This window comes from Acipenser ruthenus, unplaced genomic scaffold (assembly GCF_902713425.1).
Source record: "Acipenser ruthenus unplaced genomic scaffold, fAciRut3.2 maternal haplotype, whole genome shotgun sequence".
NCBI lineage: Eukaryota > Metazoa > Chordata > Actinopteri > Acipenseriformes > Acipenseridae > Acipenser > Acipenser ruthenus.
This window is the reverse complement of record NW_026708887.1, coordinates 1-15,847: the sequence shown is the minus strand read 5'-3', so window position 1 is coordinate 15,847 and position 15,847 is coordinate 1. Positions and strand designations below refer to the sequence as shown.

The 15,847-nt window shown below is 41.4% G+C and overlaps 1 protein-coding gene across 1 annotated transcript; it reads left to right on the top strand.

The window, feature by feature from the left end:
* The first annotated feature begins 192 nt into the window (after positions 1 to 192).
* Positions 193 to 13,379, top strand: LOC131736680 (basic proline-rich protein-like). The gene is made up of 2 exons (XM_059021939.1): positions 193 to 1,234; positions 12,491 to 13,379. Exon 2 carries the CDS (start codon positions 12,499 to 12,501, stop codon positions 13,225 to 13,227), a length of 729 nt encoding a protein of 242 aa, XP_058877922.1. The 5' UTR covers positions 193 to 1,234; positions 12,491 to 12,498; the 3' UTR covers positions 13,228 to 13,379.
* Positions 13,380 to 15,847: the final 2,468 nt, after the last annotated feature.

Below are 15,847 nucleotides of genomic sequence, written 5' to 3'. Positions count from 1 at the left end.
GAGACTCGTCCCTTTAAATCCCTGTGGGAGCAGCGAGAGCTCGCATCAGGTTACCACGTACCGTGGTGTTTCCTTCCAGGAAACCGACTCAAGTGTGCTGGGTGACAGAACAAGGGCCCATTAGGCATGACACCTTTCGTTTATCTGAAAACACTTGAGCGGAGCAGCTTCGTCCCCGTCTTCCGTAATATATTGGACTACCCAACCTACCCCCCGCACACGCGCGCACACACACACACGCACACACACACGCACACACACTGGCAGCAGCACTTAAGCACTACCGCTCAGTGCAATGATCATTTTGTAGATACGGTAGTAGCATACGACTGCGTTTTTCCCCAATAGAAAAGAAAGACGCTCTCACGTACTGTATTTACAGAAACGTCTCCGAGGTGATTCAGCAATTGCAACGCAGCGGACGTCATTGACAGCCTTCACGGACACCAGAATTTATTTGTGTAAACGGGTCCCAGCGGTGGCAGTCTGTTATTACCTAGAATCGAGGGGGAAAAACAGCAGAAGCGCTTGAAAAGGAGGTGCATTACCCATGGGCGGTTAGCACTGTAATACCAACATGGACAATTCACTGGCGGGATTAACCAACTGAACATTGCTGACATATTAAACAAAAAATTAAAGCAGGACCTAACCGCTGTACACAGTTCTGCAAGCAGGAACAACCCGACTTTAAGGGACTTTTTAATTCTGATGGGTCACAGGCATTAACCCGATACAGGCAGGCAGCACCAGCATGGAAACAGATCGAGAGATACATGCCTAATTTGTATAATACTACATGCAGATGCAGTGTACAGGCTCTGAAGACAGCGAGGCGGCTCTCATAGATTAGTCTTCCATGCCGTGTGTGCTTCTTTTCCAAATAGCTCCACACGCACAAGATCGACCCCACTATCAGGAACAGACATATTAACGTGGTATTATGGATCAAGCGGATAGCAGATGGGAGTTGCTCAAATCGACGCTTCTCTTTGTACAGTCACGTTAAGGACCCCGAGTCTTTAGACTTGCACACTACGGAAGCACTGCAGCTCTGTCCAGTTAATGTCTCTGGCACCATCACCTGCTGCTTTAATTGAACTTCATTTGGCAGGTTACTGACAGAACCACAGCCCGGTGAATTCCAGTGCTAACAAGGGCTGCACCGTGTCCTTCCTGTAAGTCAAACCGCCCAGCGGAATAACATCATATAATAGCGTGCTGGAAAAGAAAGGTAAGGCGAGTTCCCTCTCTGTAACGGGCGACTGTGTGACGCGTTCATGTTTCACATGATGCTTCCTCTAATTATGAATATATTTTTTACAATAAAGGGGTATAGTACAGGGTTGGTCTGAGATGACGGGAGGGGGGCATGTAGATGTCTGATGGTCTTAGGAGGGAGTGGGATTCCAAATGACTTACTGGAAACTGGGAGTCAATGAAAAAGGATATGAATGAGTACATGGTCTTGTTTAACTCTTCCTGACTAGATGCATTTAAATACGGTTTTAGTTTAAATGCATGTGATCTTTAGTTTTTTAACAAGATATGGCAGGTGGTGTTGCTCACTGGTTAACTTTAAGTCAGAATTTTGCTCAGAAGAATTGGCCTTTCTTCATTCTTGTGTTTTTATTGATGATGTTACTCATAAGTAAATATTCTTCTGACTGAAAACATTTCACATAAAAAAGGTCAACACTATGAAAGATCCACGGTAAGAGTTAAAGGGCTAAAGATACAAATGAAGCCACCATAAAGGCAACTAGCTTCTAGAACTACCAGCAGGTGCCATAGAGGGCGCTGTTCGCCACACCTACGGTGTGCTATTGCTTTAACTACAGATGAACCCGTTTTATGTCACATCGCATAATATCATGTCCCGGTTTTTATCACGATTTTTCGAAACCACTCGCCGTGCACCATAGGTTTTTTGAGAAATTACCTCTCTTAATATCATCTCACAAACCCGCTTATCGTCACGTTTTGTGATGATAGAAGTAATTTCCATCGTAACTAACAACCAATAATCATCTCAGCTGCTAAACTGGCATTTTGTGCAGCCTGTCAAATGCTGCGTGGGCGGTCTTAACGGGATACAGTTCAGTTACAAAACACCAACGTCACCATTTTTTCTTTTTTAACATACAAAAAAAATAATAAAAAACCACCAAATGGAACCCCTAATTGATAGCTGTCATCAGTCTACAATTCATGCCTTTTTTAGATAATGACACAAACTGTTTCGTCCCAGTTAATGATACAAAACGTATTTGTCCTGGAGTCTATATGCATTTGTTTAAATGTAAAGAATGACTGCTCTGTAATTCATCGTTAGTTTTCTTTTCTTTTTTCTCTCGCACTGGTAATGTGCTGTCAAAGGCAAACTTGAAACCCGGTTTATACCATGACCCGCTTTATATCACAAATTATGCCTGCACGTTATCACGATATAAAGCGGGTTCATCTGTACTTAATGCGGCCCCCATTCACCACAGGCACAGCTTTCATAGATAACGTTAATCACAAGGGCACGCAGGATGGCAGCTCTGGGTGAGTGGTGTCCTTCAAGGTGTTTGAAGGCAGCAAAATGGCCATGTTGTTTTTTTAAGCTCCCGGTTATTCAGATACAGACACAGACAAACTCCAGCATCCAACACACCAAGGGGTCTCTTTAATTAATCTAAAGGGTAGCAGCTCTGATTACCACCATCCTTCAGATAATTGGAATAGTACCCTCTGGGCCCTGTGCGTGTTTTTACAGACAGAAGTACACTAAGGAGAAGCACTGTTAGATGTTTGACTAGAGGGACACAGTTTAATGATCTGGTCCTGGAGGGCCATTCAGATCAGGGTTTAACAGGGCAAATGAAATAATGAACTACTTTATCGTTTCATTCATTTGATTAAACGATTTAGAACAGGCCTGGAATGGAAGGGCCAACTGTGATCTATACAGTGGTGATATTTAGATCCATCAACATTTGGATCAATTGAATTGACCCCAGATGGCCAATAAAAAGTGCCAGCTGTGTTTTATAAGAGAGCTCTGGTATTGAAAATTCTGATGCTGCCCTTGTAAACGTTTCCCATAGTAAACGCATAGCAAAGTGTAATTAAGTACGGTGAAAGCATGGTAAAGCATGGGTAAGCATTGTAAAGAACAGCCAGGTATGCCAAAGGGATTGGTTATAATTCTCATCTTATCCATGACTGTGTTAGATAAAGTGTTATAGCTCCCAGCTCCCAGCCAGACTCTAACCTCTTAACTGCAACTCAGAAAACCTGCTGATTAAATAAGCTATAAATAGGAAACCAGAACTCAAATTACAGTCTTTTATGTTGCCTGAAGTGAAATGTCACTTTGCAGCATTGCCATTTTATGTTTACACTGGAGAAATCTTCAGAGTTGTGCCAAATGCCACTGGACATTATTGATTTGAATAGCTTTGTTATTCTTTACCAGAGCTATGGAAATAAATTCAAAACTACAATAGCATGGTTCAGTTCAGCCTCTGTTCTATTCAGATGAGAGGATTGACACAGCACACACTTTTGGTACATTTTCCTAGCGCTTCATTGTATAATAGGCTGTGTGGTCCAATGGTAGGAGGCTGTGTGGTCCAGTGGTTAAAGAAAAGGGCTTGTAACCAGGAGGTCCCGGTTCAAATCCCACCTCAGCCACTGACTCATTGTGTGACCCTGAGCAAGGCACTTAACCTTCTTGTGCTCCGTCTTTCGGGTGAGACGTAATTGTAAGTGACTCTGCAGCTGATGCATAGTTCACACACACTCTAGTCTCTGTAAGTCGCCTTGGATAAAGGCGTCTGCTAAATAAACACATTATAAAATAATAATAAAGTATATATTTGAATGAAGATATCAATGAGTCTTGCAGAGAATTTAGTAATTTAGTATTGAATATAACCTGTTTTATGGGATACTGCAGTTGTAAATGGTGCAGAACTGTCACAGATGTATTCTGAAAAGGAATTCTGATTTCCTTGTTCTCTACCTTACTGCAAAAATCCAGCCATGCACCCTGCCATTGAAAGATGTGTGTCTACCGAAGCGTGGAGTTCACTGTAACCTTTGCTACGGCAGAATAATGTACCGTGAAGCTTTCTACTGAAGCCCCCCCGCCTGTCATGGATGTTTCATCCCTGTGTTATAAAGTATGGCATTGTACAGGTTACTGCAGTGGACTGGATTGATATGGTCGTGAAAATTAATAGATTGCAGGTTGAGCATTAAACAGTATTTCCTGGATGTTTTTAAAACACTCTAGGACATGCAGGCACCGATTCTGTTGAAACACTGTTGTTCCCTTGTTTATAAATGACAAATTACCTGATGGTTTTGTGATCTAATGTCAATTGGGGTATTAGAGTTGAGCTGCTAAAACTCATTTCATGTGTGACCTGAGCCAGATTTGAACCCAGGTCTCCAGGGTCATCATGAAGCTAGTGAATTTACTGCCTGAGCCACCTAGCCAACTGTCAGGCTGCAGCATGTTATTAATGAGGAAGATTACTCGTCTTAAAAAAAATGGTAGTATTTATTGAGTCTCATGTAATCTAGAACAGTCATTCATCCATGAGGGGTCTGTTGTCTTCTTATTTTGTAATAATAAAGGGCTGCATGCTGGATAAACTACTATCCTTAGCAGGGCTACCAAGTTGCCATTAGCAAGGTTAGTGGCTTCTACAGCATGCAACTTAAAGTTTCCTCAGTTGATATATTACTCTGTATAATAATGTTAATCATGTGCACATGTTGTTTTCAGTTGTATTTTGTGAAGAGTCTCGCCTCATGCTTAACGACTGCAAGTTCTCTCAATGCGTCAGTAATTCTCGATTATGACCTATATGATATTCAAGTAGGAAATTGGTTTCTAGTTGCACCTCTGCTTTAAACCCAGCTAATGGATTGTATTTCCCCAGTATACCATTCAGTGCATGTCTAGTTCCCTACCTGCCATTCTGAACGTTTGTGCTCTCTCGTCTTGCAGAGTTTGAAGCAGCGATGAGGGTCAGCTTTATCTGTATCATGTGTGACCATTGAAACAAATTCCTCCTTGTTTTCTAAACTGAGGAGATTTCATTCTTCCAACCGGTCCTCATAGCTCATGCCATTAAGCTCTTGAATTAAACTGGCTGATATTCTCTGTACCTTCAAGCGCAGTATTTGTTTATGTAGTTTACATCGTCATCCTCCTCCCCACAGTGAACCAAAGGACATTAAGGATATGAGGATTTTAGCAGCTGCTTCGTGGAGGCAGGCTTCAGAGAACATGATATCTGAACCACGTTGTTTCGCCTTGCTGGCTGTCTAACCACTTAGTAGTCATTATCTCTCCAGGAAATCCAAACCACAGCTGTGTGAGTGATGACTGGTATTGCCACACTGCTTCCTTTCTGCATCTGCTGCAAGGGATCCAGGTTCTTTACTTTCAGTTTTCATGGACAATAAAATGCAATGCTGTTTATTCCATTCCAGCTGAAGTATGATGTGGACCAAAGGGGATTGCTTGAAATGTATATATATATATATACATCTCTCCAGAATTCCAGAACACATCTCTCCAGAATTTCAGAATTTGGTCCTCTTGAGCTGGAATGACCCTATTGGAAACATCTGCATCTTTGGACCATCCATAGTTGTTGACAGTAAGCAAAGGGTTAAAGCTCATATATAGTGAATTTGTAATTACATTTCTGATTGCCCCTTTTACAATATATTTTTATATTTTGACATTGGTTACTGGTTACAGGGATATAGCGGAGGAGCCTGTATGTACGTATGTCACACTTTAGACTTTTACAAATATCTAGAGATCCGCCTCGATAAAGACATTCTTTAACACAAGCTCTGGAGTATCTGAACATGGGGATAGGAGGTGGAACCTGTCCATTGTAATGAAACCTTATTAAGACATTCTTTCACACAAAGTAGTGAGAGAATCAGATTTGGGGATTTTTGGCAGCATCTGTCACACAAAAAATGGGGACCCCGATCGTGTCTGTCCACCGGTCTGCCTGCATTGATTTTGCATCAATCTTCACCAATCTTGTATTATGCCCTCCTAGCATCCTGCTGACGTTTGATCCACAGCTGTCATTTTGTATTAACAGCAGTGGCGGAGGAGGTGTGTTTCAAACATGCTTGTTATTGATGTGTACAGCTGGCTTGCAGCCTCCATTTCAATTGCTTTGGGATGTCTAAGCCAACCTTCATAGAGTGCTTTGAGACAGCGTGGGAAAGCAGTACTTAACATTTCATGGATTTTAGAAACGTCAAAGAACTGGCATCAAATGTGTGAATTTACACCCCCTGAAATGATCAAAATTACCACTAATCATTCATTTGTTTTTTAAAGGATTATTCATGCTGAAAGGATTCAGTGATATTTAAGTTTATTATTTTGTGCAGAGCCATTATGAACTGTGCCAATATTGAGGACGTAACATAAAAAGGTGGAATGAGGTGATATTTTGCCAGCATGTACTTTAATGTGAAACGCTTGTATGTAGCAGAATATGATTTTCAAACTCCCTAACAAAACGTAACAAATATATCATCCAATACAGAAAGTTTTATCCAAATACCGAAAACCTCCAAAACTATAAGAGGTTGATTTGATCAATCTCTCCCTCCTGGGGAAACCATTTTTGGATTTTTGGAGCATTTTACTGCACTGGTGACCCCCCCTAGATTGCATCAGCCACCGAATAGGATTGATTGATGCAGTCCATGTGGATTCCCTGATACAGGGACATGCTCTGAAAACATCCAGCACTGACATATGTGACTATAATGCTGCTAAAATTATATTATTAATTTAGATCTCAATGAGTACTGTAAAAGTATGAATGACTACATGACACAGAAATGGACTCAAAACTGAATTTTCAATAACATTTGGTTTCAAAGTGATTCTAGAGGAGGATTCTGTGCATATTTATGCAATGTCATGTAGCCTTTATGAAGGTGATATGAATGCGAAATAGTGTCTAATTCAATTCGATAATACATACAGCCCTTGGGTGATATTAAACCATTTCTATAATTTCGACCCTTGATGTTTAACATTTACAATAATTCCAACCTTTAATCTTTAAATTGTTTAATTTTCGAATCCAGCTGAATACTGTAGATTAGTCGATAATAACACAGAGAGAACAGTGAATTACTCAAAGAGACTAATAACTATAGTAGTCAAAAGCTCCTTTTGTGAAAGGCAGTTACACTGTAAATACTAACATGGTTAATTATTAAGAAGTAGTGGACACTGTCAATGGCATTTTGAAAGAATATCAGCTAATTGCCTAACTGCATTCAAAATGGTGGACAATTTCACTGATTCACCACTTATGCTTAAGCTTTGCATAATATTATCTACCGTTTTAATGAAGTGCTGTTCTTCACAGTATTGCACTTAACCTTTATTTTGATGTTTCAGTTCCTGCCTCTTCATGTGAAAGATTTCCAGCTACCTCAGGCAAAATACGCTCTTCAAGTCTCCAGCCTTTTTGTTGCAGTTTATGGATTTACAGCAAAACATGAACAGTTGAACTGCATTTGTTTGCAAAGCAATGTGCTATGTCATGCAGAGAAAGGGCCCCGCTATCCTAATGCAGCCCTTACAAGTGTTCCTTGCTGCTTGATCAAATCTGTGCAGTTTTTTCACTGAAGAGATAACAAACAAGCTATATTTTGTCAGTATGAGATATTTTCAAAGCATTCAGTGTTACAAAGCCATGTTTAACCCTTTCATGCCTGACATATTGAAAATAGCTGAAAGAAGTGTCGTTTTGGACACATAATAAATATATTTTTCATTGAAAATTAAAAAAAATGCCATTGCTTTATTTGGGGAAAAATGGCATCCTCAAATGAGGTCATCATGCATTTGCGTTTTTCATGTCTCCAACAAAGACATATGAGGTCGCCATGCATGACAGAATTTAAAGACCTTCAATTATATTACTTGTATTTCTTGTTTGGTCATTAAAGTTAATTAAAGACTGGAGTATACTGTAGGTGGTTTGGAAAGGTGGATTGAGAAATTATTTCTATATTTGCCAAGAAAAAACCTCCTGAAGTCATCGTTGTATTTTAAAGTGGTAGTCTTTCATCCCTCATCATCTTACATTACATAACATGGCATAAATACCATATATATATATATATATATATGCAGTATATATATACAGTATTTGTCTTTTAGTTTGTACTTTTAGTTTGTAAAGCTAATCAAAACTTTAATTGAAAATATAGGGCTTATCATATCAATCAGTCGGATTAGATCTAGTACACTGAAGTTTAATTAACAGAAGTGCTCTTGTGATTTGTAATGTATTCATTAAATGGCCAACCAGTCACTGGGCCAGTCTCCTCCATTGCAGCCACATTCTCACATGGCTGGAATGCAGGGAGCCATGGACCAAACTGCCCTATCTCTGCCAAACTGCAATAAAATAACACAGTGACTCACAGTGCAACAGCGGACAGCTCGTCCTGTCTCTCTTTGTGAAGTTCCTGTACAAGCGCCCTGGTGATACCTGGTAATGGAGAGACGGGGGAGGCGGTCGTCCGTATGCCTGTGTGTCACCCTTGTGCTTATATCTAGAGAGCCACGTGTCCAGCTGTGATGAATCATGCAAAGGACCTTTTTTAGGACATTGAGTATATCATAATCATATGAAAGCTTTTCCCATCAATAACTTTAAACAGTAGAGTTTGGGCTAATGCCTTCACCTGTGTTTAAACAATGACCAGGATTTTAATGTTGAAATCTTCTATTTTGCCTCAATAAGCTCGGTTTTAGCTGTGCACAATAATAACCTTGAACATCCTCTAAAATGTGTCTCTGCAGTATGCGGTCGGTTGATAAAAAATCTTAGCGCTTGCTTGTGAAGACTCTATCTCGAGCTTCTACTTCCCAGTTCTCAGCAATTCTCAGTTTATCTTGAAGTTTTAGCTGTTTAACTGTATGTGTGATTGTAATCAGAGGGTACACATGCACGGTCCTGTTTTGAAGCAAAGACAAAGAAAAATGTCCACAGAGGAATAAAATCATTTTAGCTGCAAGAAACTGCTCAGAACTAGGATGCAGTGCTCCTCTCTGCAACTGAGTTGTTTCTTTCAGCTATATTTATATATATATTACATGGTTTGGGTTGAGTTTGTGCTGATGCTGGATACTACATTTATGGCTGCTCTCTGATTGGCTGAAACAACCTTGAGCTTTGTCTAAACCCTTCTCCGATTGGCTGAAACGACCTTGAGCGTTGTATAAACCCTCTTAATACGTAACCTTTGTTTTCTGTGCCGTGGAGATTTTTGCTCAGCTAATTCGAGAGAAGAGCTGTTTTGTTATTCAAATGTTTTTCGTTGGAAAGTATTGGCTAGACTCTGAGAAGGACAGACATTGAGTTACACGACCTAACATTTAGATCACTCTTTACTCCGTGCTCTAGCACAATAATGACCCAAAAGGAAGGTACTGTACACAAAGATCGTATCTGTGTTTGGCCAGCAGCCAGCTCCGGCTGTACCCTCAGCACTCCACGCTGTTATGCAAGCATTCCTGCTCTAAGAATAGACTTGTAGGTGTTTCTTCAAGGACATGCAGATCTGAAGGAGGCAGTGGGTTAATGCACCAGACGTGGGTTTGTACCTAGCTCAGCAAAGGCATCTTCTGGTATTTTCCATAAGGAATGTAGTCTACATCACCAAACCACCACACAATTTACCATTAAAAGAATAACTGAAATGTACAGACATTGTTTTTTTTTTTTTTTAATAGCTGTGGCCCTGCCCATGAGAGAAAGTGTGGTTTTGTTTTGTTCATTCGGGGGAAAGGGGTCGTGATTGTTTTTTGTACAGAGTTAGTCAGTTTGGTTGCAGGGAAAGGCAGCTGGTGACTGGCCAGTTGCCTACCCCTAACCAGCAGGTGGACGTGTCCCAGAAGAGCGTCTTGTGATAAAAGGGATCAGCTGACACACCTTGAGGCTGCTGAAAAGCTATAGGAACCGGGGTCGTGGTTTGAATTATCAGGAACAAGGATTGGTTTATGGATTTTAAATCCCATGTGAAAGTATACAGGTGTGTCAGTGGAGCCTCCTTTACAGCGGAGTAGCGCTTGCGTGTTAACAGGCCATTGTTTCTTAGTTTTGTTTTGCCTTTTCATTTTGTTGTATGTCCCCCGGGCGGTACCATTGCTGGTAGCGTCACATGGTTTTCTTTTGTTTCTGTAAATAAATCCTGAGCGGTGTGTCGATGTCATCCTTCCTGTCTGTCAGCAGGTAACCCACACCCCCTATCACAGTAGCATTTTTAAATATAGTTATATAATCAATTTTTATATCTATGACAACAGCAGAGCTTATCTGACACCCTTCCAAATCCACAGCAATGCACCCTAGAGGTACTAAGGAATTTCTGTATTGGACCTGAGTGATAATAACACACTATCAGATAGATGTTCAGTGCCACGTATACTCTACTCCCTTTTCAAAAATGAACAATTGCACTGCTCAGTAAAAGCCACACCTGTATTTAAACTCTGGCAGTTGATTTCATGTGCTGATTTGAGTCCTGTCTTCACCAATGTGAAAGATATTCCCCATTATTTTAAAACACATACTATGTTTACATGCACAAGGAATCAATCCTTTTTAAACTGATTGTTTTGAACCTCTCAACAAATGTCTACATGCCAAACCCAGTGGGGTTCTGAGCAATCAATGCTTCTGAATCTATGAGCTTAAACACCCAGCATGGATTCCAGCTCTAAACTGGTTTACATGTCAAATAAATAGGGTTTGAGATTCGTTTCATCAAATAGGTAACTTGAATCTGACTAGATATGTGCATTTAAACGAGGCAACAGAAGATGTTTGAACAGTCTCTGACCCTACAGTTTCCTGGAGTGGGAGGCGATTTAATCTTCCTAAGGTGGAAATTAAAATGATATGGTTGGGAGTACAATTATTGCAGTTGGCTTCACACACTGTGGTTAGCACTAATTGTGAACTACTTTACCCAAGGCAATTTCATGGTAGTCCAAAATTACTGGGTCTGTGAAACCAGCCTTTAGCAAGTTCTGGTTGTATAATAACTCAAAACATCAAACTAGTCAATCCTTGAGTTGTGGAAGATGCCTCTCTCATCTCATTTTGCATTCCTCTGTGCATCAGCTTTACTGAGCTGGGGATCATTCCAGCAGTGAATAAAGTCATAGTGAAGAAATCCAGTCTCTTGTAACACAGCGGTGGATCATAGTTACTGTGAGCGTGACACACTGACGCCCGCCCTTCCCGCTGTGATCACCGGGGTCCTCTGTTCTATTATAAGACAATGCTGTCTGTACGGCAGCCATCAGCCTGTGATAGCAAGGGCTCGCATTGAAATGACATCTCGATGCAGTGCAGTGTACTGCTGTCTGCCTGACTGATAATTACCGCTGTGTTTGTGTACTGAGCTCAGCACCTCCCTATCTAGCCCCCTACCATTCACATCCATTCCCTTCCCTCGCTACCTCTTTCAGATTTCACCCCCTGATTTCTTTATCTTTCACAGATTACTACCTATTACGCACTCTCATTCAAATCCCTTTTTCTTGCATTCTCTCACCCTTAACCTTTTCCCTGCCATGCTACATAGTATGCCACCTACATTACATTATATCTATTAAAATGATTGTATTTTTACAACCTCCTAACATAATTCAATTATTGATATTCTATATGAGATATCAGAAACCTGTGTTGTATTTTCAGTTCAGATCCCAATCACTTAACTATACAAATGATATTGTAAGACAGATGGATTTGAGATGAGTTTTATACATTTCTGAGGGTTAGACTGAAGCAGATCGCTGACAACATCCTCATTTCAGACTCTGCAGTTTCCTTCCGTATCTGCATTTTAAACCCTACCCATTTTTTTTTTTTATCTATTTGCTGCCACATTTCTTGAGACTACAGCTACCCAACCAGTTTATAGTAGGACCCAATGGGATCTCATGTGACTAGATGTGTATTTTATAAAGAATGTTAACCTGTGGAAGACTTGTGGGATGTTTTCAGGCTTCAAAATTCACATTCACATTTGAAATAAAAAAAATCATTTTAGCCAAATATATTATACTGTTTAATATATCTGTATATGTTTGTAAGTTATCACAATGTCACTTTTGCTTCTGGATACTAAGGGCACTACAAAAACTACTGTTTTGGATAAACAATCAAAAGTGTAGATGTATAAATAGATTTACTGTACTTTAGGTTGTCTTGATTTTCCACGCCACTTGTTTTGATTGCCTGAATGTAAGGACACCTTCCATAAGCTTTAGTGATGAGGTGCTGTTCTACAAGCTGGCAAATGGAATTTTTCATTGCAAAGGTCAATGTTCTGCACATCCCTACCCATCTTTTCTTCAGGGCCTTCTATTCTCTTGTTTGATTTTCTTTATCTCTTTCTTCAGGCTGGAAGATGAATCCAGCGCAGCAGGACCTAAGAAAGCAGGGACCACGTGTCTCCCCACCAGGGCGATCGAATAGAGTAGTGCCAGCCGCTGAACCCAGGGCATCCCCCATGCAGGGGCCCGCTGCTCCACATCAACTAAAGGAACCCAAACCCATTGGGGCAGAGGGGTCAGAGAAATCCAGACGACTCTCCCCAGCTGTGGCAACAGAGGGAGTCCCTGGATCCCAGCAAGCAGAACCCTGCAGACCAGGTGCAACCCAAGTGAGGGGCTCTGGAGAACCAGAGCCAGATAAATCTAGCGGGTCAAAACCAGTGGCATCCAGTGACCCAGTCCCCAAACCGCCAGGGCCTGTGCAGTCCAGTCGACCCCGGCCCACAGTACCTGGGGGACCTGGTTCTGTGGGATCCAGTAGACCTCGGCCTGTGGGATCAGGGGATCCAACACTGCGGGGTCCTGGAGCTCCGAGGCTGGCTAATTCAGGAGTTGCTCAGCCATCCGCCCAGAGTCCGAATCCTGGTGAACCAGCCGGGAAACCCTCAGTCCCTCCACCCAGCTCGGGGGGATCACAGCCTGCAAGAGGGGCTCAGACAGTCCCTGAAGCCAAACCACCCAGGACACAGCCTGACAGAGCTCTCCCTTCCTCTGCTGAGTCTGCTGGGACAGGGTCTGGGAACTTGCAGCCCCAGAGAGCAGCAGGGGAGTTAAGGGATCCGGACGATGAGGACTTCAGGTGAGCCACTGGCTAAAGGACAAGGGTCAGTAAGATGGCCAAAACTGAAATATTTGCTCTGGAAGTTGTTTCACCTTAACTACCACAGGGTATATTTGCAGGTGAACTTGTCTATTGCCACATTCTTATTTTTTCCATGTGTATCAAATCTTATAAAGGGCCTACTTTGCATATTTTTTTTATGTGATCTTTATATCATATTTTAATATTTATCATGTCATATCGTTTAACAACATACTGAAGCTGTTTAAAGATGGCACTCAAATTAGCATAATTACACATGTAAGCCTACATAGTAATTATTTCATTTTTGATCGTCACTTGGAGGCCATATTTCCATTGTCCTTTATAAAGAGTGAACAGAATCTCTGGATTGTGAGCTCCTATAATATAGCAATGCAAGAACTGCACATACAGGAGTGTGTCACCTTTCTGTGATTCACTGTATCCGGGGGTGGTACTTTGGTGGTACAGTACTGGATTGTCCAGCAGCTCACTTTTACTTTGTGGCAAAATAGCATGTTACTCAGTCATATCCTATTTTGCCTTCTGGTCACAAAATTATTTCTAAAACTACCCAGTGTTTTGTCATAGTGCAAGGCTTAAATAACCATGTTGATGTCACTGTATAATGTAGAGCTAAATAAACTTTTGCACTGCGGAAAGTGGCCAGTAGGGTTTGGGGACCAAAAGGTTCAAATTTAAGGTGAGGTGAGGTAGAAAAAAATGTGTCAAAAGTGAATAAGGTGCCAGTCAGGCACGGGGATGCCATGAGAGTTATCCTTTACTGCTTTTCAATTGCTTTTCCAGCAGACATATTGTGGCAAATTGTGTGGTGGTTTAGACCATCAAACTCAATTTGCTTCCGTTTGATTTAAAGCCAGGCCTCCATGGTGTCCCTGAGTGGCTCACCTGGTAAAGCATGGCAGCATGGAGTGCATGGTGAGTCATAAAGTTGTGTCCTGGCTGCGCAAAGTCTCTGGTCTTCACTGGGGATTTTCCTCATGGTGCTACAGGAGACCCTACTGTCCAGTCAACCACCTACAGGGCTGGAACGGCCACCAGCAGGGCTGGTACGGCCCCCAGCAGGGCTGGCCTTTGTCTTTGTCTTCTCAGGGCCGGTAGCTCGCTGACTACCGCTCTCGAGTTCCCCGGTGTGAAGAGACAAATGGCTTGGTCGTGGGATTGGAAGACCCCCACTGACCTTCAGTTCTTCTGAGCTGTTTTGAGAATTGCTACAGTGAGAGAATGTAATGTAGATTTGAATTTATGGAGAAAATCAGGGGGAAAATAATTACAAGATAAATTAAATTAAATCAGGCCTCCAGAAATGTTTACTTTGTCTACTTCTTTAACATAATTTAAAAGTAGAGCAAGGGTAAAAAAAAAAAAAAGTCCTTAGATGTTATCTCTCGGTGGATTCAGCTCAGACCCCACTGGAAACTAGACAATATCTAACAGGAGTCCATTGGAAACAAGGAAGTGAACACCTCAGTAGAAGATTTTCATGCATTGAATAAGGTTCCCTAGCAAATTGTACAGTAGCATGGCACATTCTCAAACACTTTATCTTCTGCAGACAAAAAGGTTAATAGCCTCCGGGCACAAGCCATTACTTTCTATACCCAGTTAGTGCTGTAAAGCTATCTCTAATGCACTCTGTCTTTTAGACAAAACCCTTAATACTTTAGCAGTGGCAGAGGCAATAGATTTGTGAAAGCTTGTCGCGTGCCATCTAACAGTCTAACACAGTCCCCGATGCTATTTAACTTATTGACTGGTAATGAAGGACACTGTAATCAGTCTCTTTGGGGTCTCTTTTATACCTGCTTGTGCAGGTCCTTCCTGCAACAGACAGTGAACTCCTGTCCATGTATATGAACTCATTTCAACACTGAAGGCGTTCAGAAAGACCTCTAGTCGAAACATTGGTCATTTAAGTTATTACGTTTATTTATTAAAAACTCTGCATGTGTTAAATAGTTGTGGATGAAAGCCCTGGACTTGCTATGTGGATAGTCAGACAGGCAGACAGACAGTCAGAGGGCTCCAGTCTCCAGTATTGGCATTCCCTTATCTAGCACAGGTCGTCATCCAAACTAGTGCAGATGAACAGTCAGAGGGCTTAAGGCTGTGTTTCAAGCTTTTACATCTCATACATATTTCACAGTTAGCAAGACTGTCAGTTCACATGACTGGAGTTTTGATCTAATTGTCCATTCATATTTAACCACCCTTAATTAATATTTTTACCCAACGTGTACAAGAGTCCTAGAGCCATTATTCAATGGCAAGGTTACGAGAATTGAAACATTACAGTATGTGGACTAGTATAGTATGTTCTCCATAACTGCAGAAGTTTAAGCCGAAAAAGATCTGTGTTCATTTTTGGATCAACAGAAAACATGACGGTGCTGCGCGGCTAATGCAATAATTATTAATTCGTTTCTGATTGATTATAATGCGTTTCCCACTTGGAACCATCTGGTGACCTTTAAAATATGAATCTGTAAATATTCATACAGACTGCAGTCTCTGTGTAGTGTTGAGGCAATCCGGCTATGCTTGCCCTTCAAAGGCGCGATGTTATCAGGAGCCTGCAGCACACTCCACTGTCCCTGCTC